Source organism: Cydia amplana, chromosome 10 (assembly GCF_948474715.1).
Source record: "Cydia amplana chromosome 10, ilCydAmpl1.1, whole genome shotgun sequence".
Classification (NCBI taxonomy): Eukaryota; Metazoa; Arthropoda; class Insecta; order Lepidoptera; family Tortricidae; genus Cydia; species Cydia amplana.
The window spans coordinates 13,248,405-13,273,947 of NC_086078.1; the positions used below are offsets into that span (position 1 = coordinate 13,248,405).

A 25,543-nucleotide genomic window follows, 5' to 3' on the forward strand; every position below is an offset into this window, starting at 1 on the left:
GCTGAATATGTAAGTAGCAATGTAAAGCAAACTAAAGTATGGTATCCCTAGCAAACGAACAAAAAGCAGCAGTGTACATCGAACAACGATGAAATGTAAACAAAACAATTCCACAGATAAGATATAAATGACACGCGATTTTCGAATAATTCAAACGTAATAGTGTTGCTAACCCGCAATTTTGCAAATTTGACGCCTTTTTCTACTGACAATATTTGCTTGACCAAGTATTATGTAGGTTTTAGATCTAAAAAGTAGGTAGGTATATTTATTTTTCTGCATTGGAAAACAGCTTGCGGTGGCAGTTACATTAAAACTACAGTACCTACATACTGGAATGTCAACGTTATTTTGGTGCCAGCAGTTTGACGTAATGTCATAACAGATCATAATACAAAGCCAATTTGTACCGAGGTTACATACCTCAGATGTTGACAAAAATTTCTTTCAGCAGTAAACGATAATGAGATGCTTGTATGCAGAGATAGCAAGCCCCTTGTTTATTTTTTATGATGTCATTTGTATTTGTTTCTTTTCTGCATATATTTTTTGCATTTAAGCCAAATTAATTGTAACGGGCTGATGGATTTAAGATAAAGCAAAAAAAAATAGAACAGAGGTACGGCCTGATTCGAACTTGAAAATACGTACCTGACGTATCTTCAAAGATCGAATCCTGTTTAGCGTTTAATAACGAAACGTAGGTAATATACAAATTGCTACAGAACCTTTATTTTGAATTTTGCTTTATCCTTTCGACGGAACTAAACAATCGAAAATCGTAAGAGTTCATTATGTCGACGAATTGGCTGTCAATACTGTGAAAGCATTGCCGTGTAGACCAAACAATAGGTATTTTTCCCCACATCAGCCGACCATTTCGATTTTACATTGTTCCCTCGATAATTAAGATAAATGATCGGAGTATGTACGATTTTATCGTACAATGGACAAATTTGACAAATCAATTTGAGCCTTTTGTTGATTGGTGTAAGGTGTAAATTGGTGCTGATTGAAATGTTGACGTTATCTGTCTCAATTAGTGGCCAGTATTAAAACTAGCTTACGTTCTATTAGCAACTTTGTGTGCTTTTGGTGTGTTGATGTGTTTTAGGTATGTAATAGTACATTATTGTCGAGGTTCGGAAGTAGCTACTTGCAGGCTGAGGATTCGTTTTAAACGGACGACCTTGGGAGTCCGTTTAATTGAATCCGAAGCCAGCAAGTAGCCTTCCAGCCGAGTCATATATAGTGCTTTTCTCGAAAATGGTGCAAGAAATAGAAATATTTTACAGAAGCAACGTTCTAATTTTCACAGAAGAAAGTAAAACCATTAAAAAGATTTGCTTGCCGCCTTTAAAAAAAAGTGTATTTTTCTGCTGAAAATACGCCAACGTATTTGAGACACCTAAATAGTCGCGGTACCAACATTATAATAATAAGTGCTGATCATCTGTTTGGCTGTTTAATGGACCTATGCCTTCATTTGATATGGCTATTTAAAGTTTTAAAAAGTTTGGAACTCGTTAAATAATGGAATAAGTATGTATGCAACATTGCAGTCCCGAAATCGAGACTGCAATGTTTTTAACTTTTTAATTTTTTTGGAATGACCATAAACTACGCACTTCGCGACCTGTTTTTTAACCGGCAACGTCGACTTTGCCGTCCATTTTTGAGAAAATTATCGTTAAGTACATGTCCCTTGGGGCGCAGTTCCTCAATGTTTTTAACAGCAAAATAATAATAGCATCAACTCAGTTTAATTTTTGCCAATTCATAACCACTTCCTCATTTTATGATACACCTAATGCATCAAATGCAATAATCATTAGGTACTATTCGCCAGTCCTTTATATAAATATAACCATATTTCAATCAGTATTCATTTCGATTTATTTTAGTAGGTAATCGGAGGACTTATCATGTCAATTAAAATCCAATCATTCTCAAAAAGAATGACGCTCAAAAATTACAATATTCTACAATAATATTAAGGCTTTCAATATAATATGAAAGGATCAAACTTTAAAATGTATATCCACTGAAACACTTAAATTCTTAAAACAGCTTACTTAACAGCCGAATCAATTAACATTTTAAAGTTCCCCATAAACTTACATCCCCGCAGTTTGGGAACATTTTGAATTATTAAATCTTCATTAGACACTGTATCTCAAACTTGGCATCGTAACTTGGCGCTAGTATTTTAATATGCCGGGAATATTTACTGTGCAATTTTGTATATTGCGTCTGGATTATTTAAGTTGGATGGAAAATTTATTTGGTGGTTCAGGTTGCTTTTAATTTCAAAGTTTAGGGTTACAAATGATAAATAAGTAAAAAGTGAAAGAAGTAAGCTGATAACTCGTATTTTTCGTATAGACTGCCCTTGGAATAATAGTATGTCACCTGGGCAATTTTTTTTATATAATATTTATAAAAATTGGCTTATTAGTACTAGTATTCAATATACTACTGTAGTATTGGCTCCAGTGGATTATAAATAATAACTATAATAAGAAAAAAACATACATGCATATTCAGCTGCTGAAACTAAAATCTTCGTTTTGTCATTTTTATCGTTCAATAAACAGTAGTGGGGACAACATTTTGATACGAGCTCTAAAACTTGTAATTTTTTGTTGAATGCAAACTTCATTGAAATTTGATATATTTTTGTTATGATTTATTTGCCTATGATTAATTTCGATTGATTAAATAATTTCATGCAAAATCAGTTAGTTACAGACACTACAAATGAATACAAAATCACTTTCTGTCTCCATTAGGTACAAACACAAATAAATTGAAACTATTGAAAGCTTGACTGTAAAAAGTTACGGGATTTATATACAAACAAGGATGACCACAGTTTACCAAAGCTTGCACTATAGGTAGGTACTAGGCGACGATATACAAACTTAAAAAGATAAATACTTACTCAAAAGTAAATATAACACCCAGAAAGCACACATAACTCAGGAACAAATATTCGTAATAAGCACACAAACAAGCCCTTACCGACTTTGCAATATAAATACTGTTTCTTGACATTATAGTGTTATCGGTAACCGCGGGCGTTTAAAACAAAAGGGGAGCGTGGGGCAACTTGGCAACGGCGAGGGGAACGGCGGGCGGTTTATGGTACGATCATAAAATAGGGGCAAAGTGCAAAACAAATATTGTTGGTGAAAATTTGATGATTTTATTAAGTAAGATAAATTAAGTATCGTGCTCTTTTGGAAAAAGGGTTGGTTGGAATAATTGAATTTTTGAAAATATTAAAATATATGTATACTCGTATATTATAAAGATTTTAGTGACGATCTAAATTTAATAAATAAACACTGTATTTTGTGTCACACTACACTATGTCAAGTCCTACATACCTACAGGTATTCCGCACTTTTATACTGAATGAAGCAAAATAAATAACTCCTACCTTGGTAACAAATACATATGTAGAACGATCAGATCAGTCAACGATAGTACCTTTGCAGGCATCACCTACCTTTTTGTGTTCTATATCAATAAAGTATGCCGTCATAGAAGTCATCCAAAAGGTTTAGATCAATCAAAACTAAATCAAAAAGTTTATAAACTAAAGCTATCGCAAGCAACTACACTGTGCACTTTGATAAATACGTAAGCATTATTGATCAAATCTTTATTTACCTAATTTTTCTCCAACTTCCGACCGACATACGATTTTAAAGCCCAGTCACGCTCGCGTGCTCGTTCCGAAGTTCTAACGTTTAAATTGAATGGTGCCTTGTAACGCATTCAGGGGTGATTACAGCTTATTGCTTTCAGAATAGGCCCCCAGATTTCATTGAAAAGTTACGCCTGCTAGAAATCTTAGCTGCCAGAGCTTTATTACGTTTAATACTTTCTTGTTTTTTGTAGTCGAAATAAAGTGGCAGTTTTTTCTGTTGTTCAATGTAGTTTCACTTCAGGATATACCCCAAGAGTTCATTGTGTACTATACTGACTGAAACTATAGACATATATAGTGTCTTCTATTTTATTGTTAGTCCTTCATATCATTTTAATTCAAACAATTTAATGCAATATAAATGTAATTACTTAAAGGTATAATTTAGGTAAGGTTCATCATAATAAATCTCGGCTGATAAATGTCCCTACATGCTTATGTATAATTATAAAGGTAAGTATGTTCGCATTCTTTGTATTGTGTTCATAAAAACAACGTCGGAATAGTGCGTGGCTTGACAGTGGTTTGGATTTCTAGAAGCCGATATTATTAATTTTCAACATACGGAGATGGTTAATTAACTAAAACAAATATTGTTTTATGAAAGAGGTGATTCACATGAATGTCGTCTAGCGTCTAGAAAGTAAACTTTGTTCATTCAACCTACGCTGATATTATCACATACAACCGTAACACATGCAACCGTCCGTTGACCTGCAGGAGTGAATGAAACTCAAACAATGCTACTTTTTATACGGCGAAAATGCACATTTTTTCATCATATACTTGTTTGATATTACTTTAACCCTACCGTTTTCCATTAGCGTAACCCGTTCACGTATAAACACATACCTAGTTCGGAGAAAGGGTGAATAGGATTAAAAAAACCCCATGCCATGACGTCAGCAGTTTCCAGAAATATTGGAAAAATATTGCTGCGGAACAGAACAGGCTTAAGCGCCTCACCGTTGAAAAGTGATATTTAACCGCTTTTTAGGGTTCCGTAGCCAAATGGTAAAAAACGGAACCCTTATGGATTCGTCATGTCTGTCTGTCTGTCTGTCTGTCCGTCTGTCTGTCCGTCCGTATGTCATAGCCACTTTTTTCCGAAACTATAAGAACTATAGTGTTGAAACTTGGTATTCTGTGAACCGCATTAAGATTTTCATACGATAATAGCACTGATAATAGAAACAAAACAATAAATTTTGGGGGTTCCCTATACTGAGACTCAAAACTTTTCATCAAACCCATACGTGTGGGGTATCTATGGATAGGTCTTCAAAAATGATATTGAGGTTTCTAATATCATTTATTTCTAAACTGAATAGTTTGCGCGAGAGACGCTTCCAAAGTGGTAAAATGTGTGTCCCCCCCCCTGTAAAAATATATGATGTACATTACCATGCAAAGTTCCACCGAAAATTGGTTTGAACGAGATCTAGTAAGTAGTTTGTTTTTAATACCTACATCATAAATCCCCTAAATACGGAACCCTTCATGGGCGAGTCCGACTCGCACTTGGCCGCTTTTTATTAGCTTTAAAACGAAACTGCGTATATAAAGAGTGGATATTGTATAGTGTGCAGTAAGGGACCTAAGGCCACGTACCACGTGAAATGCAACGCGACGTAAAACCACGGGCCATCTCTTCTTCCTCGCTACCTTATGAATCGTGAGAATCGCATGAGGATTGTGATATTCCTATGTCAGGTTTTTATGTGTTTAAAATATGTATTGTGTATTGTTTTTTTTTATATGTTACTTTTATATTCACATTATAAATGATCTAACGAAGGTAAATAAATAAATGAGTATTTACTTCCAAAGTTTTAGAGTTGGTGGCTGATTAGTTACTCACATACCTAGTAACAGTTATATTTTTATACTCGTACATAAATATTCTCATCACAGAATTGATGTACCCACAAAACGTCTTATCTATTGATTTTAGAGCATCATTAATAATGGTATAAGATCCTGTCGCAATTAGGTCCCTTTTCTTTGAGAACAACACAAAGTCGCTTGCGCTTTTATGGTCCCAGTGCCGTGGTCCAGGGATGACCCTTTAGGGCGGCTCGTCTCGTGATATTTATTGCCCTTATGTTGAGTGCCTCGGTTTTTTGGAATGAAGGTTTCAGGTGCCATTTGCTTTATGGTGTTTATGTTTTATGTTAAAACCGGACCGCAAGAATGCCTACTTTTCGGCACTAGTACGGCTTTTGTTTTTTTTTTTATTCGACTTAAGAAAAGCATAGTAAAATAATTACAGCTGAATAGAGATAGAACAAGATAAGTCTGCAGTAATTTTGATAGCCCCGACTGTGAAAGTATTATTTCTATAAACTTCTATAAAGTTATGACGTATAAATGACACTTGCACTGTCTATGCTGTCAAAATGGTTGCAGAGTTATCTTGGTTCAACTCCAGGTGTATATTTTACTTGTAGTTTTAAAACAAACTAGCTCCTCCTCGCGACCTATTTGGCGTATAATGATGATTTCCGTAATAAAAAATATCCTTCGAGTTCCAAATTTCATCTAATTCGGTTTTGCAATTTAAGCTCAAAGAGGTAGGTAACAGACAGACAAAACTACTATTGCAGTTTTAATATTAATAATTATATATTTTTTATTAAAGATGTGCAATTACGTCATCTCATCAATTATTCTTTAACCGGTTTATAATGCTCTAGAAAGCTCAACGTATCCTCTGAATCCATACGAGTAAGGAACTATGTCACATCGGGCATTGAACTTGTCTATTTTAGTATGATATATTCGAATCTCACACATTATATCGTTACTATAAAATATGCAGTAATTTTTGACGTATAATTAAGTGTTGATTAATTTGTATTTTCCATGCCAAGAAAACATAAAAAAAAATGTAACATGTATTTAGCTATAACTATATCATTGTGAACAGGGGACTAGAGATGTTGTTGATGTCTATTGATAACGCGGTAATAAATATTATGAGTTTTTCGGAACTAATGTACGAAATATCATTTGATATTTAACACTAGCTTTTCGGTGAAGGAAAACATCGTGAGGAAACCTGCATACATCTGCGAAGAAATTCAAAGGTGTATGTGAAGTCCCCAATCCGCATTGGGCTAGCGTGGGGACTATAGCCCAAGCCCTCTCGCGCATGAGAGGAGGCCTGTGCCCAGCAGTGGGACGCATTATTTAAATCACTCAAATCACTCAAATTATTTTATTTATAAATTATCATTAATTAGTATCTTTGGACACTCTAGTACATTAACTCCATCTTCTATGACTTGGTGAACTTTAATTATCAAACAATGAAGAAGCTGATTTATTCTTTCAAAATATTTACACCTTGATCTCTACGAAAGGGGGCTTAATCTCGTGTTTTTAGTTTTTAAAACCTTACCATTGACTTATATTTATAAAGACGGGCCTTACGGGCACTAAGAATGGTGCCAGTGCCAGTACAGCGGTGTCACTCACGAATTCGAGCCAATTGTGTATCGCCACAACGCGATTGGTTGATGAGTTCGCATCACGCGCGCGATTGGTCGCACCTAGTTGCGTTAGACTGCACGATTGGTTCGAATTCATGAGTGACACCGCTGAACTAGCACCATAAGAACGCATGTTTTACCTTTACTCGTGTTACTGCTTTTCTGTATTATTAATTCTATTGAGGTGTGCAATAAATAAAGAGTATAGAGCGGGGAGCGGGGACGAAGACGAAAAGCCGACGTTAGGTACTTAGCGCGTGTATTAGGTAACTTAGGGCTATTACAATACTGTTAGAATTTACTTGTCGAGCAAGACCTAACTAGGTAGGCGCGAGCTAGACTAGTAAGTTTTACTACGGAACAGACACTAGGATACTTCAACAGAGGTGAAGGTATATAGCGTGCAGTACCGAAGTCCCTACTTGCATTTCTCAAATAATCCTCGGCCGTGGTCCGAGTGTCATGATTCTACGTTGAACAAACGATAGCGCGAACTAACTCGACCACTGCGCCATCTATCGGTAGGCGGGTGGAGTTGTATCGGTGCAGCGGCTGCGCTGCACCGCGAGTTGTGTGCATCACGGTACCCGTAGCGACATCTGTTGACGTGTGGTGGTAATGGTGTTACAACTCTCCCCCTATGTCCATGCAGTCGACCCGACAAGTGTGACATTAATCTTAAAGTCTAGGTTTAGTGCGCGGTCTACCGCGGGGTCTCGCCACTGCTGCAGTGGCATCTTTCTTGCCAGAGGATTGTTTTCTTGGCCGTCCTCTTTTCCTGATCGGTAATGACGGCTCAGGGACAGTTGTGTCTTCAGATCGGTATCTGGTTAAGGCTGATGCATGATATACACCAACAGGGGTTTTCGAATCCGTGCTTGCGACTTCAAATGAACTGGCACCATGTCGTCGTACTATAGCATACGGTCCATCACGACGTGGGGCTAGCTTAGAGCTAAACCCTTGACTAGATTTACTCAATACGTGAGTAGCGACCAACACCAAGTCGCCGGGTTTGTAATCAGGACATGCTTGTCGTTTCTGATCCACATACTCCTTCCTCTTCTCTTCCTTCTCTTCCTGTACTTCTCGAGCTCTGGCTAAGGTATCAGCCATCAAGAGTAAACGGGGGGTCAGCTCTTTAACGAAATTATCATTCCTCACTATCTCTCTGAGATCATGTTGCACGTCATCTGGTGTCCTAAGCTCGCGTCCGAATGTCAGATACGCTGGGGTCTGACCGGTTGAGCATGACGTTGCCGTATTCATTGCGAAACGAATGCTGGGCAGTTTATCTGCCCACGTCGCATGATTGTCCTCTACCAGAATAGCCAACTGTGTCTTTAGGTCTCTGTTCCTTCGTTCGACCGGGTTGGTTTCAGGATGATATACCGGCGTGAAGCCATGTTGAATGTTAAGGCAGTAGGTCAATTGTTGCATAATACTGCTCACGAACTGTGTGCCGTTATCGCTGATGAACCGGCGAGGTGTACCATATCTCAATATGATCTCTTCAAGCAGTATTCTGGCACACTCTTCTGATGTGGCTCGCTCAAGTGCAAATAATTCAACCCAACGCGTAGCAATATCCTCGATTATGAAGATCCAGTTGTGATTGCCAACGGTTCGGGGTAGGGGTCCGAACAAGTCGAATGCTACTACTTCAAAGCGTTGGTTTTGCGCTGTGGTCTGAAGCAATCCAGCAGGCTTCTGATTGGAGCACTTGTAGCGCTGACATTGCAGACAATAGCGGACATAGGTTTCTATGTGCTTCCTCATTCCTTTCCAAAAGTAACGCTTTGCTATGCGTTCGAAGGTTTTGTCTGCCCCATAGTGTCCAGCGGTTGCCTCATTATGATAGGCAACAAGAATATTTTCTTGTTCTTGTTTGGGAATGACCAGTTGACTGGATTCCCTGTCTGAGTCTGGTCCATAGCGATACAACAAGCCATTGTTTATATGATAACCTTTTCTACTCCAGTATCTAGCCTTCTCTTCGTCTGTGCTTTCCAAGCACTGTACTATTTTAACAATATCTTCGTCCTTGTGTTGTTCTTCTCTTATAACTTCCTTTCTCTTTGCAGGCATGTCAACAACTACGGTACAAACCCCACAGTCTTCTTCTGTTGCAGATTCGCAGCTAGGACGGGACAGAGAGTCGGCGACTACATTTGTTTTGCCGGAGATGTATTTTATATTGAGATCATATGGCTGCAGTAGGAGAGCCCATCGGGCCAACCGACCAGTTGGTGATTTTAATGACATGAGCCATCGCAGGGCTTGATGATCGGTCAAAATGGTAATCTTAGCACCTTCAATGTAGCCTCGGAATTTGGAGACGGCCCACACAACGCCCAGAGCTTCACGTTCAGTCGTAGAATAATTGCGCTCGGCCTTGGTCAGGAGTCTGCTAGCATATTCGACGGGGTGTTCTGTCTCCCCCTCCCCCTGGACCAGAACCGCACCGAGGGCATAGCTACTGGCATCAGTCTTAATGGTATACGGCTTAGTATGATCAGCTTGGGCCAGTACTGGAGAAGAAGCTAAAGACTCACGAAGTTTGGTGAAAGCGTTTATTTGGTCTTCTTCCCATTTCCAAGTGGCATTCTTCTTGGTCAGGCGCGTAAGCGGTTCTGCGACTCCTGCGAAATTGGGTATGAATCGTCTATACCAAGAGCACATCTGGACAAATGACAGCAGGTGCTTAAGATTTCGCGGAGGCAGTGTATCTAGTATAGCGCTGACTTTATCTGGGTCAGGCTGCAGGCCATCAGCGGTGATATAGTGTCCCAGATATTTAACCTTTTGGCAGCAAAAGTTGCACTTTGCTCTGTTTGCTGTCAAGTTGAACTCCTTGAGTTTGTTGAAAACGTCCTGTAGATCCTTCACGTGGTCATCAAAAGTAGGCGACATAACAATCAAGTCATCTAGATATACCATGAGCTTGATATGGCTGAGCGATATGCGGAATCGATCCATCATTCGTTGGAACGTGGCCGGAGCGTTGCGTAACCCAAAAGGCATTCTCCGGAAGCGGTACATTCCGAACGGGCACACAAAACTTGTTTTGTCCCGGTGGTCCTCCTTAACACTTATCTGCCAATATCCGGCGCGGAGATCTATGGTACTCATATAAGGCGTCGGCTTAGCATTGTGAAGCAAGTCGTCAATCCTTGGCATAGGGTATGCATCAGGCGTCGTGATCGCATTGAGTTGACGATAATCCACGCATACCCTTGTGCTTCCGTCTTTCTTGGGAACCAATACTACAGGAGCGGCCCATGGGGATGAGCATGGTTCGATCACCTTTTCTGCTAGCATCTTAGATACTTCCTTTTTAAGGATCTCAGTCTTCATTGGTGATAGACGGTACGGTGGTACAGAAATGGGCTTGTGCACACCCGTCTCGATCACATGTTCGAAGCCTTTTACCGGTTCTCCATTAGGTGTGAAAACGTCTTGATTTCTATCCAAGAAATCATCCAGCACCGTGACATCGATCGATGAGATCGATGTTGATGGAAAAAGCGAGTCATCAATACCATCCAGGTCACATTCTTCATCGTAATTCTGAAGGTTAACTATCGCATCTTCATATAAGGCGTTCAGTATAGGGGAGTAATTCTCAGGAATCTCAGGATATTCAAGATGAGGCCTCTTCTTGGGAGGTGACGGAGCATCTATCCTGATGAGTGGACCGTATGCGCGAGCCGTGTTGCTTCCTTCTGGTAGTGACGGTGACAGATAAAGGTCAGGGGTTATGGCAGCGACCGCAGTTTTATTGCCATAATTAATAAAACTCTCTGGATAGAGCTCGAATACCTGGGTAGGATCATCCAGGAAGTGCCAAGTGCTTTGTGCCATGCTAATTTCGATGAGAGCATCCTGAAGAAAACCCACTCCTAGTAACGTTTTGTTTCGCCGAGACTCAGGAAAAACCAGGAGGGTCGTGACCACTGTACGGCCATTAATTGTGACTGGCGCTTGGGTGACCAGTATCATCTGACGTTTGGGATCACCGTCAGCTAACGTCACCCCGATCCCATATTCTCTGAATGGGAATCCCTTTTTCTTCAGCTCGCAGTATAGAGAGTAAGAGGCGACGCTTGATTTGGCGCAGGTGTCCAAAAATACTGCACCAACTACTCCACTGATCTCGACGAAAACAACTGGGCGATCCCTCGCGTCGATTACTGCGTCTACAGAGCAGAACCCGATCTCCGGTAGAGGCCGCTGATTCTTGTTCGCGTGACATGTTGGGCAGTTGGTTCTCACCACACCAGGGGCACCGCAGCCATAGCAACTGAACTTAGCTGCCGATGGTGATGGAGCTTGGGTCACCGCCTCAGAGGTAGAACCTTCAGCCTTTTCCTTCTGCTCGGTAGCTCGGCGTAGTTTCCTGCATTCTTCTGCCGAGTGTCCGAAATTGCGGCAGTACCTGCATTTGGTTTTCTTACAATCTGGTTTGCTTCCAATGCGGGTCTCTTGTTTGCTGTCGCTTGACTTCGTCACGCTTGGTTTTGTTACACTCTGTCCAGCAACGGCGTTCTTTTCATTAATAACGTGCTCCGCCGCCTTTGCCGCTTTTGCCAGTTCCTTGAAATCCTTTATGTCCGCGCGTGGAACCTTATCTCGGATGTCTAGACGCAGCAAGCCGTAGATCAGATCTAGTTGCTGGATCTCACTGTGACCTGGGCTAGGGAGCTGAGAGAACAGCATCCGCTTACGCCTGACAAAATCATCAGTTGTAGTCCCTTTGGCTTGCTTTTCCTGCGTTATGTCCAGGTATATTTGGTAGGGTTCGCGGGCAGGCGCAAAGTATTCCCGAAGTCGAGCTTCAAAATCGGACCACGTAGTTACATCATTCTTTACGCCTAACCACCAAACTCCTGCTTCCCCTTTTAGTATAATAGGGAGTTCGCTTAATGCAGTTACATCGCCGATATCCGCCGATCGTTTAAAAATGTTGATGGCCGACAGGAATGCTTCCACTACCTCGGCATCCTTTTCACCGCTAAACGAATATTTGCAGGTGATGAAGGAACCCCTGCTAGGTTGCGCTGCCACAGGTATTCTTTCTAGCAGCTGCGTAAATTGTTCCGGCGACAGCATCTTGGAGTGTGTCCTTTTAACGCTGGTAACACGTCCGTAGCGCGTAACAACAAAAGTTGGACTCTTCAACTTCGTAGGTTCGCCACTTTCGCTCATTAATATAGGTCGTCACGCGTAGCGTAGCTTGTAGTGCGACGATGATGCCACGAATGTCGTAGCACGCCGAGTACGTCACGGACTCCGTAGCACGATGACGTAGCGAGTCTCGTAGCACCACGATGACGTCACGCAGACTGGCCCCACGTTGGGCGCCACTATAGAGCGGGGAGCGGGGACGAAGACGAAAAGCCGACGTTAGGTACTTAGCGCGTGTATTAGGTAACTTAGGGCTATTACAATACTGTTAGAATTTACTTGTCGAGCAAGACCTAACTAGGTAGGCGCGAGCTAGACTAGTAAGTTTTACTACGGAACAGACACTAGGATACTTCAACAGAGGTGAAGGTATATAGCGTGCAGTACCGAAGTCCCTACTTGCATTTCTCAAATAATCCTCGGCCGTGGTCCGAGTGTCATGATTCTACGTTGAACAAACGATAGCGCGAACTAACTCGACCACTGCGCCATCTATCGGTAGGCGGGTGGAGTTGTATCGGTGCAGCGGCTGCGCTGCACCGCGAGTTGTGTGCATCACGGTACCCGTAGCGACATCTGTTGACGTGTGGTGGTAATGGTGTTACAAGAGTATTTTTTGAATTGCATTTTATTAGATTTACTGTGAAAAATACTTAGATTAGTTTTCTAAATATTATTAGGTTATTTTTAAAAGTACACAAAAATAACTCAATGAGAAAAATATCGTGTTCCACACTGAATGAATACCAACAAAGGAAAGGAATAATTGCATAACCGACTACGTAACAGCATGCCGTAAAGTACTGGCCAATTAAACAATTCTGTATCGACGTTTAGCAACAAATTGGGCTATTACGAGGTAATTGACGAACTATAAAAAAGTTGGACATTCCGTATCCATTACGGATAAATTGTGGAATTGTCGACTTTATAGCAAGAGCGTTTTGTCTCAATTTCTTTTAAAATGTCATGAATGCATTAGATACCGTTCCATACAATTCCACATTATTGTAGGTGTGGCAGTAAATGGCCTGATTACCCTCACAATAGATCTTGAATAAAGAAGCATTTACAACAACTCTCTACTTATATTATGAACTTTAGTTCATAACGTACTCTAACCTAACTGCAGGGTGTGTCTAACGGGGCCCACTGATTAACAGTCCGTCGGACAGTATCGGCCTGTCAGTTAGAACAAAATTTTGACAGTTCCGAACAATTGCCGATACTCGTACCGTCCGGCGGACTGGTAGTCAGTGGGCCCCTTAACAGCATATTATATTTTACATGCAACTTTTTTTAATGAGTGAGTTTTTTATGACTCTTTCTATTCCATCTATTAGTAAAAAGTTATCTCAGTTATCTGTAGTACGACTATGAGAAAAAATCTTCGCCTAAGTCCTTAAGGGTCTGCAGTAAGGTCAATTATTGTCTGGCTCAGTAGCTGGGTCTCTTTGGCTCGCTTTAAGTAGTTTTCAGTGTAAGTTCTTGGAGAGATTTTCTTTCTAGAGAACCATTAGTTCATATTTTCTATTTACAACAGGATTGTATTATGTACACATCCTTCTTAAGTTTTATTTATCTTAAACGGAAATTTGTTCCAAAGTTTGTTAGGTAGTGCACCTTTCTCATAAGTACAAAAAATGTAGAGGAAAAAGTTTGACTTTGTTTTATCATTCTAGTTTACCGTCCTCTTGTGTCTATAGAATATCCAAAATCTAAATACGCTATACTTTTGAAATGCGCTAAAGCATTATCTTTATTTAGGTAGATCATATTCTGTCTCTGCATTGAAACTCATATGAATATTCAAGCTACACAGAATTCCCACTTTAACAAGCATGTTCCATTGTTTCAGGTACGACCGTCATAATGTTGTGACAATGAACACGGACTAGTGTTGTGCGCGTGTCGATATCCGTGTCGATAAAATGGCCCGGTGGTTCCTGTTGCTAGTGCTGCCCGCGCTCGCGGCGGCACTGCAGCCGACCGACAGTGACACGTGTAACCCGGACAAGATGACCGTGTACCGGATGGTGCTGCACACGTATTGGACGAGGGAAAAGTTTCCGAAACATTATCCGGACTGGCGGCCGCCGGCGCAGTGGTCGAGGGTTTATGGTGAGTACAGACTACAGTTCCTTCATTAAATTTCATGCTCTGCTAATTGCCTAGGCATATTCCATAGAGGTCATTCATCTTCCTCGCGTTGTCCCGGCATTTTGCTACGGCTCATGGGAGCCTGGGGTCCGGTTGGCAACTAATCCCAGTAATTGGCGTGGGCACTAGTTTTAGTTATTCCATAGAGGTAATTGAAAGAAACGTTCTCAACTTTATATGCAATTGCCCATACTTTGTTTATTATTATATACAAATAACATATAACTATTATAATTATTCCCAAAGGCACCTTGCGGTAGATAACCGATTTACTGTTCTAGTCATAAAAATATTTTTTTACAAAGTAATAAGTATTTTTATACCTGTTACAATTATCCCCGATCAAATTTTTCAAAAGAAGAAACATATAATGTATGTGAACTATCTGAAATTAAATCATATCCATTGGACCGGTGCACAATAGGCTGGGACAATAATATAGTTGTAATAATTTAATTTTGAGCGAAGTATATTTCATAACTCAATATGTATAAAAAACTACGTATTTTACGTAATGAAAGTATAAACACCTATATAAACACCTGTATAATAATATTATTTTAAATAATTTATTACAAATATTTATTTACGAATTGAAGAACAAAAATTAATTAGCAAACTAAAAGGAATAACCACTTACTCTGATCCAATTACTACGCATCTTAAACTGCTCATTTTATAAAGGCATAATAATAAAGAAAGGTAAAAAATATTACAATTGCAAATTATCCATTCATTCACAGATTTGCGATGTTCAAAGTTTTGAGTTGATGCATAAATTATCTCAATTGTGTGAGTTCGGTCGAAATAACTAACAACGAATGAAATTTATTGCCCAAATTTACATTCTTAAAAGCTTCGTGTCGTGTTGCTTCTATTACTTGTTTGGAACAAATTAAATTTATTCTTCGAGTTCTTTTATTGTATTATATTTTAACGATCAGATACATTAGATATTTGTCAGTTGATTATTGCCAAATAATACAATATACAATGTATATGAACATTTTCATTTTTCTACAGCTAGCGTTGTCATGTTTTAGTTCCCCTTCTCATATTTTTATTACATTATTATATCTAGGTAATCACATACATTCAGTTAAAAAAGTAGCCATAATTGTTGAATAGGTACTTGCGTTTTTTTGATGATGTTGAAAATGATAATAACACATAATGGATGTAACGTTTATTAAGTTATGAAAAAAATCATAAGTAATAACTAACAACAAATTTGAACCAAAATCAACTCTTCCCCAAAAAAAAATTGTCAATAAGACGTCGCATGTGTAACTTTTTATTATTATTATAGAATTAAACTGTCGAAAAATAATGTGGAATCCCAAAAAAGACATAAACGAAAAAATCAAAAATGTGTGGACTTTTTACTGGACTAAATAAAAACCAGCACCTGTATAAAAAATCTGCTTATCGTTACGATACCTCTGATAGTTTCTGAGAAACAAGATACCTATTTTTGGGTCCCATACAAAAAAAACAGACTTTATTTTTTTCTGCTGTCAATATGCCTTATTTCGAAAAAATTTATACCACATTTATTGTTCCTTATATAATTCTCTATCCGATAGCATTTTTCAAAAAATGATTTTCTGAAAAAAGTGCGCATGTCTTCTTTTCGAGCCATCCAGCCCACCGTGCAACGCTGCGAATGCTGCAAGTTTACAACTATTTTAGGTGCAAGATACCTCCTATAATTTCAATAAGTTATTTAAACCAACAATTGCAAAGTTTAATTATGTACAAATTATCCTTCATTCAATTACGTTTAATAAAAATACTGCGTCCGATTTGATATTCATTGCAGAGTTATTCCGAGAAGCTTCTGAATAAACAATAGGATATGATTCAATGCCGATGCCGCTATGATTCAGTTTGCAGCGACCAGAGCGGCTCGTCTTGATTAACTGCGTACAAAATGCATTCAGTTTCAATTACGAGAGAGACTAATATATCTTGTGGACACTCCTTTGTAGTTTCCGTTTGGGTGCTTCAATGCTGTTTTTTTTTGCTTTAATTTGTGACGTAGTCTTGAGATACAACCTTTTTTGAAAAATTCATAGCATGAAACGCAAATGTTACTATTTCTTACTTCTTACTCTCAGGCAAGCTTTGTATTTATTTGTTTGCTGCAAACCCATCATAGTTTTCCCGTACTGACGCAATCATTTAATATTTTGTTTATAAATTACAGTAAAATATTTTGGTTTAGTAGAGCCATTCTATAAAACCTTAAGTCGTTAAAACACTTGCAAACATCTAAAGCTTTATTATGCTGCAATATCGTAAAAACACTGTTGCACAACTATAAAAAACGCTCGTAAAAATGTAGTAGCATCGCTCCATTATCTAATCTTTTGATCTATCATTGTAATTTAAAAATACGTGGCCGTATACTCAAACTAATCGTAGTAAAAATAACCGCGAAGCCCATTATACACTTTAAGATAAACCAATACAAATACACGCTCCATTCATAAATAACTTCAAAGCTACAAAAATCTCAGAATAGACGATTAATTTCCACACGCTGCCTAAGTCGTTCGGTTTGGCGACGTGCCAGCGGCAGGCATTAAAATAGCTTCACTTATCGATAGTGACAGGAAATACGGCATTGTCACAACACTATTATATGGCGGGAAGCGTTGTGAAGGGATGCACATGGAAACAAAACTATCGACATTGCCGGAAGCCTTTGAGACAGCACTATTAGGTTACACGGGGCAATTTCAAGTTTCGGAGTAGGAGGACAGATTTGGTTCTGTAGATTTAGTCTCGGTTGATTATGAACTACTGCATCTGTAAGATTTATCTACATTACAACTTTATATTAAACTATAGATACAGATACAAAAAGCGTGAGAAATATTGTTGTAAGCGGTTTACCAGTTTTAATCCACATAAAACGTGGTAAGCTGCTTGTACATACCTATACGTATCTAGTTTGTAAATTGCAACTCATAATTCGGTCATTCTAAATAAAGCATGCAATAATTATAATATTATAGGTAAAGGTGTTTACAGAAGTAAGTACCTTTACAATATCACGAAACCAAACATTACCAAACATTATTTAGAAACCAAAATGTGAAACATGTACAAATTTTACTGCCCGCCTTAAATTGAATTTATAAATGTTGTATTTGCTCTGAGACCCTACATAATTAACACTTAGCTTATTTTACGAAATATTCCAAACTCCCTGTTAAAGCGTAGCTAATAAAATTAAATGTAAAAGGTAAACACTAAAAGATCTTTTAGTCGAAAATCCCATAAAATCGAATGAAAGCTTTGAAGTTGCGAAATCTGTTTAACTCTGAGATTTTCCCGGGTCTCTTTGAGGCCAAAATTATTATTTTATTAAATAACTACGCTTCGGATTGAGTACTGTGGTAACTTTGTAGCTAATTAGTGGATTTATTCCTGCGCAAAATGTACCAAGTGCCTTATACGGAACTTCCAATGAATTACGCTAAAAATAGGGCTTATGTGAAAAGAATAAGGTTTTCAAACGATGGCAAAAAATAAATTTTCCAAGATAACCTAATTACGAACTTTGCTTCACGCTACTTTTGACAAGTAGGTGAATAGGTAGTTAAAAATAAGAACGTGTAATTATGACCGTGGAATATATTTCTGTGCGGTTAACGGCTTGAAACTCGTGTTATTGTTTTTGTGGTATTATTGTACATAATGACAGCTGGAGATTGTCATTGAACTAAAATGTAAGTAGAACTTTTAAAGTCATTTTGTGTCCGTCACCGTTTCAAACGTACATGGAGAGTTCTATTAAATTTTTAAACCATACTTAAACCGTGTACGGGGGGCACAGTGGGTTAGCTTAGGTCAGCACTTATGTTTACCCTTTATATTTTGGTATTCTTTGAAGCGTAATATACTCTACTATAATACCTAATAATATGAAGAGTCAGCATTAAAAGATGCGGATCCGACAACGCGTCAAAAGTATACTACCAGTAATTAGCTGCTAAACAAGAAGATATATTGTATTTACAACAGTTACGAGAGTGATTTTTTGGTGCATTGTTTCATCTACTGATATTAATTGATGCTGACTGAACAATGTGTTAGAAATTTGCTACGTAATACCTATATAAGTTGAGACTCTTATGGCATTGGCGGGCTGGACAATGATTTTCGAGCATCGACAACGACAACGGCATACTTTGTTTGTAAAAGACCAATAATGTTAATAATGTGGGTGATAAGGTAAGAGCTCAAGTAAAATTGGATTGAGCCTGAACGCGTTTGGCGAATATACACAGAACGATATGCCAAATACTACAATATGGACGTTCATAAGGTGGAAGGGGCAGATGCATGGAAGCGTTTTATTAGTAGCTTCCAGAAGCGTCTTCAGTTTGTATCCATCTTAAGCACACATATGTATATTGTATATGGGTCGTAATATCACAATTACTGTTCCCAACAAAATAAAATACTCTCGCATCTCACTACCCGAGTCTAAAAACAAGAACGTACTAGATTACTAAATAAATTAACGTCCCGACATACATAGATCCAAGTTTTTCCAGCGAAAAAAGGAAAATTAGGGGAGTGTAAGGAAAAACACGACCATTAGTTTAAGGTGGCCGGTCCTAATTACTGCTGATATACTGGGGATGTGTCCCTGGGATATACAAGGGTATGTCCCGCCATCCCTGGCGTGTAGTGGAGTTAAATAGACCCCTTGTAGTGCTCGAAGGCTTGTCTTAATTAAAATTGCGACGAACTTGTATCGTGTTACACTGTGTTCTCTGACGAAATTAGATCATTTTCACGGGTTTGATGAATTTACGAGTACGTGAAAACTATTTTGCTGGCCTTATACTTATCCTGATGTTTTTCATTACACCATAATTATGTTTTAAGAATAGTAGTTTATTTGACGGAAAATTAGTACTTCTTTTATACATAAAAATATATTTAGTAAATGTTATTAAAAACTAACTAATTTATTGAATTATACAAAAGGTTAATGGTATATAAAAAATCATACAAAAATAATTTAAATATATCTAAATATTAAAATATTATATTATTAAAAACTAAACATAAAATTCAATTACTAAAGTTAACATCTGTTATTAGTTCATAGACAACTAAAATATCGCAATTATAATAATAATGCAACTTCCACAAAATATTGGTTAACATTTACTAAATATTCTAAATTCAACATAATTTATTTTTACACGGAAAATAAGCATAATACCATAATAATAACGAGAACTATAATTTGGAAATGTAGCCCATTTATTTTCTAAATGATTTCAAATGATTACGTTATTAGAATAATTAGGTATTCTGTATTACATTTCAAAGGGAAACTGATTACTACTATTACTGATGCTGCTCCGCCCACATTGGCTGTTATTATAAAATGTTATACCGGGTGTTTCCTGTCACATGAACAAAAATTAAACTGTAGGCTATACTCCTCAAATTGACTTACCAATGTGGGCATATGTACTCGTAAATGAATAACTAATATATTTTCTGCTACAACGCAATTTTCCTCGCTATAAAAACAACGAAGGGCCGAAAGTAAATATAGGTTTGCCTTGTTTGCCGGCCTATTTAAAATGGCCAGGCAAACACTTTGATGGCTTAAGTGGCTTTAACGGTTGTTAATGAAATACTGAATTAATTGTTGGTCGAATACATAATTATAATAATTTTTTTCTACTCGTCGACTGCAATGCTTGAATTAAGACTTCGTATACCAAAGTGAAATCGCATACTTTTTTCACTATGGGACCCCAACTCAACTATAATATTTATTTCGATACAGTTTAGTCAACTATAATATTCATTTCGATACCGTTTAGTCAACTATAATATTGATTTCGATACAGTTTAGTCAACTATAATGAAATTGACCAATCGAAAGTGCGGAGCAAGTACCAGGGCCTCATGAGTTACGAGAAGGTGTCGTTGATCAACCGGCCGGGGGCGCGGGGCGCGGGTGCCGGGCCGCGTACGAGTATGAAGGTATCGCGGCTGCTCGCGCATCTTAGCTGTATACTTTTGGTTTTTTTACCTACATATATGATTCTTCTACTAGTTTTAAGTATTTTTTTGTTGACTCGTAGAAAAAGTATTGTATACAATAGTGATATAATCAAGCTTTTCAATCTCGTATCTTTACTTAGGCAACTCAGCAAGCTTCGTTGCCTAAACACGGTACTCGACTTAAAAGCTCTCCATTATATCACGATTGTATAAAATACTATTGTATCACTAATTTTATGAGTGATATAACACGCATAATTGAATAAATAGGTTTGAGCTGGGGTTGATTTCAGTCAGCCAGTCAGACAGGACTGTTAAGTGTAGATAAAATAAGTAGGTTAATAATTTCAAGACTTAATTATAACCAAATAACACAGTTCGTTTATTAGGCCAAGGATGCTCAGTTCACCGAAAAGTTCACAAGCACAGCCCAATGAGGTTGCCAGTTCCGCGAGAAAACTTTAGGATTTTGGGAGCACCGAAAAAAATTCACTCTGAAAACAATCGTTCTGTAGGTTAAATGTTAAAATAAGTGTTCCTAAAAAATAGGACTAATGTAATCACTGTAATCAGCACCGTCGGAAGAGTTGACAGTACCTATTACTATATCGAATCGCAAAAAATTTTTTCTAAAGAATCACCTAATTAAATATAACACTACTTAAGCCTTAGGTAATCACCTTTTGAAATAAATAGGGTCAACTTCACTCAGTACTACTGTTTAGCGTGCTACGCGCATAAGTATTATATCTATCAACTATTTACATACGTTCAACGACAAATGATCGATTTAAACCATGCTACAGAACTACAATGGGCAAAATGCTAAATTCAAAATAAAACACGACAGTTACCAGAATAACAGATTTTATTTATAAAGAACCACTCAAAAGGAATTAAGCTCAAATTAATTAAAGTCCCCAAATCCCAATTACCAAGAATTAATTTCCTCTTAAAACCCGCTTCATTGCACCTGTCACTGCGCACAAATAAATTATTCAAACAAGTCTTGCAACTAGTTGTAAAACGGCGCATGTCCCCGAAGTGTGAAGTGGCGTGTGTCGTTCTAGTTTAATTCGCGTATTGTTTATCCCAAGTGCGCGTGCGACTGCCAATTGGCAGCGGGCTGGGTTCACTAGCCGTTGATTCATCGTTACGTAAGCATAGTATTAATATCTGCAACTAGGATTCCCTTAGATATTATGACTAATGTTGTCGTAAGTTCGGCCTCATTTTGAACACTTTACTTACAAAGTTTGTATGTAAATACTTAGGTATATATTGATACAAACGGTGTAAAGGATTTTAGCGTGTATCAGCATTGACTTATATTATTACTTCGATTTAAATTCTTCATAGGTAGTTGTTGAGAGTGAGCTGTATAAATTTGTTTATTTTTTTCTTTACTTGGCTTAGGTCCACTTGCTCGTTCCAGGGTTAGCCAATTAGCTCGCAGTTAACCGTTTATACAGGAATAAACTGTACTGTATAAACGGTTAACTCCGATTTCTATGACTAATCCTGGAATAAGCAGGTACCTAATAATCTTGGCCGTAACGTTAAGATATCATGTAATTACCTTAGTTAAACTTTCATAATACAAAAATACTGATAACATCAGAATAAAGGCCGTAATTAAAGCGTAACCGAGACAGAGCCCCTGATAATACAGTTAAGAGAGATTTTTATAGCGCTGGGAAAAATTTAATTAAACCTCGGTAAACTATAAAAAACAAGCAAGCGGCAAATCCCGACGCAATTTAGATTTAATTTTATATTCATACGTGCAAGTTTAGTTTTAATAAAGTTATAGCGCTCTAGATAGTTTATTTGATAAGAACGGAACCCGTACCATGAGTCACTGACAGTGTCAAAACTGACATATACGCTAACGTCTACATAATTTACTTTATGTACCTACACTTCGCTCGCTCTAATATGCGAGTACGGGCGAGATGCATAGAAAGTAAGTTACGTTCTCGATAGCGTTTACGTCAGTGTCAAACTGGTGGTAGCTACACTGGTATTTAGTAGTAGCAACAGTCATCGGCATAAGCAAACATTTTTGACACTGCTAGGGCAGTCGTGTTAAGGCTACTGGTTCAACCAGAGCGAGCGAGCGTTCGCTTTATGTGAACTTTAAATCTAAGTTCTAGAATTGAACCCTAAAACGTATAGTACGTACTTACCCACAGCTCAGCGAATAGTCGTGGACGAATTGCTGGCAGCGTAAAGTTTTTATTGCGTTTTCATTCCGTCTTTGCATCTCAAAAGAGATCCAATAGGGAAAGTACTTTTAGAAATCACATTTTGTTTACTGTGCAGATAGTTTGGTGATTTCTATTTACGTATTTGAGTGCATCCTTACTTTTAACTAGGTACCCAAAAATTCTTCGTCAATGTTGATTGGTTACAGTTACACCGTGGCTTAATGTGTGATAAATTTTTGATGATTAATTAATTAATTTTTCATCAAAAATTTAATTAAAGTACTTACTTACTTTTGAAGTGAAAACTTCTTTAGCGGCGCTGGGCACTTTTTGAGGTGGGGAAAAAATGATAAACTCGAGACAGCGTAAGGCGATCACGTGACCGTAAGGGGCGTAAGGCGATCACGTGACCGTAAGCCCCGTAAGGTGGCCACTCATAATTTAAATGGCATTTAAATCAATAAAGAAAAACTCAATGTTATTTGACATTTATGTTGCGGACTCCTATTTTCAAGACTCTTTACCTATGTTCAAATAATTTGACGTTGTCATGGCAGTATGTAAATAAACATGTCAATGAAGAAGTGTGATCTTATTTGAGAATGATAATAATTATATAATAAATAAATGGAATACCTCCGCTAAACGTATGTATCGTGTTACCGGGCGTCGGTAACATAGTGAGGTGAGTTTTCACTTATATCGGCACTCCCGGAGTGCAACCGTTGTTGCTTGTTTTTGTATGCTTTAATAACTCTATATATTTGCTTTGCTTTGTTCCAGGCGTCTCCCACGACCGCTCATACGTGCTGTTCCGCCTAGGCCGCCGCGTGTCGTCCCCAGTCCGTCAGTTCGCGGAGTCGGGGCGCGCTGACGCGCTCGGTTCAGCGCCGGGCACTATGGATGTGTTCGGCGCGCCAGCTGTGATGCAGGGCGCGGGCCGAACGGAGGCTGAATTCTTTGTTGATGGGAACCACTCAAGAGTAAGTGACATAAACTAACAGACTACTTTTACTGTATGTAGACCAAAGCTGATGCGATTGGCTCGATGTTAACCACTAGGCTTAACCGCCTAAGAACAGGAGTTGGCAACTGCGGCCACCACTGGTACAAATGGGGCTGGAGCTCCTCTCCTGCCTGTAACTGCGGGCACCCAGATCAGACCATCAACCACATTCTAGAATGCCCTCTTACTAGATATACAGGCCATGTAGACGATTATAAGATCCTGTCAGAAGAAGCAATTGTGTACCTGGGAAAGGCAAAATTCTAGTTTAAGTGTAATCCAGTGACATGTACATTTGCCATACGATAAATAAATAAATAACCACTAGGAACGTGTAAGCACTGCGGTGGCTGGGACTAATGTTGTTTTCTTTGTCGACGTCAACTGTGTAAACTATTTTAGGTAATTTATGGCAACATCACCGAGACGCAACGTTTATCAAAGGGTCGTGTAGATATTGCCAAAGTATAGTTACAGTATTGTACCTAGTGTTTTTCATTCTTCAAATATGACATTTGGGAATTTGGAAATTGCCCTATTTCCAAAATTCAGTAACTCTCCTTTGCTATCTAACATATAAATTCAGTTTGGAGCGAGTTTTTTCACAAAAATATATACGCAAGACTAATGTCTCGTAAGAACCACGAAACAAAAGCCTTTATGGCGTCATTAAAAGTGGCTTACTTATAAAATACAGAACGATAAAAACTACATAAATTTCACAGTAAAATCTGAATCCGTACATAACTGAACAAAACATCCACCAAAACACAGAACAATAAAACGAAACTTTCGCACGCCAATAACTCCCCAATTTAACCAACGTTGGTACTTATAACACAAAACCTTCCACAATGCCTGGAAATATCGTATTTCACCACTAATTAAAGCCCTCGGGAGCAAACAACAATTACGGTACGTCAAACTGTTGTTGTCGAGTAAAAAAGTATCGATTCAAATTTGTAATAAAGGGGGAGGTTTTATTATGATGTGAGTATTAACAGCAGTATTTTGACTCTGAATAAAGGAAAAACCCTGGTAAACCCAAGTTGGTGAAGACAATTAAAGTATTATAAAGGCAAACTGTAGTATTTTAATGCCTAAAAAACCGCTAAAAAGGACATAATGAGAATTTTGCGGCCTTCATAAAACTCATAATTTACGAATTTATAACTTTACGAAGTGATACACTAGTTTTAGTTACAATAAAATAATGGTTGTCTTAATTTTGATGTAAATTTAATTATAATTATTTCAGACTAGGTGCGGTGCTTAGGTAAATATATAAAATAAAGCTAAGAATGACTACTTATATACATTACAAAGGCACAATAAAATTATCTACAATGAAACAGAAACGCTATAACTTCAGTTACAGCGTTTTATCATCTGACGGCAGTTCTATCTCAGATATGACGGTAGGTAGACGCTCTTGTGCACGGGCCTGTTGTATAATCTTCATAACTTATTTCGGAATAGTTACAGTACTGTTTCTGAAATACTTGCGGTTTTATCGCGTTCGCATCGCGTTTGTTTTATCTGTCCAATTCGGTTCGCTTACAATTAAGTAACGGTTATAGCGATGGCGGCAAATGTCGTGTGTTTAAATAGAACGTTACTTTACTTGAATGCAAGAATGTTAATGGTTTTGTGTGACGCATCGACGGGTATCTAGTTGTAAGACTAGTCGTAGTTGTGATCTACAAGTACTTATTTC

The 25,543-nt window shown here is 38.1% G+C and overlaps 1 protein-coding gene across 1 annotated transcript in view; it reads left to right on the top strand.

Annotated features, from left to right (window-relative positions):
• LOC134651376 (spondin-2) overlaps positions 1–25,543 on the top strand; it is a 50,838-nt gene that overhangs the window by 13,540 nt on the left and 11,755 nt on the right. The window contains exons 2-3 of the mRNA XM_063506464.1: positions 14,258–14,520; positions 23,604–23,803. Of these exons, the coding sequence (XP_063362534.1) occupies positions 14,331–14,520; positions 23,604–23,803 (390 nt within the window). The 5' untranslated portion in view covers positions 14,258–14,330. The remainder of the gene's footprint in view (positions 1–14,257; positions 14,521–23,603; positions 23,804–25,543) is intronic.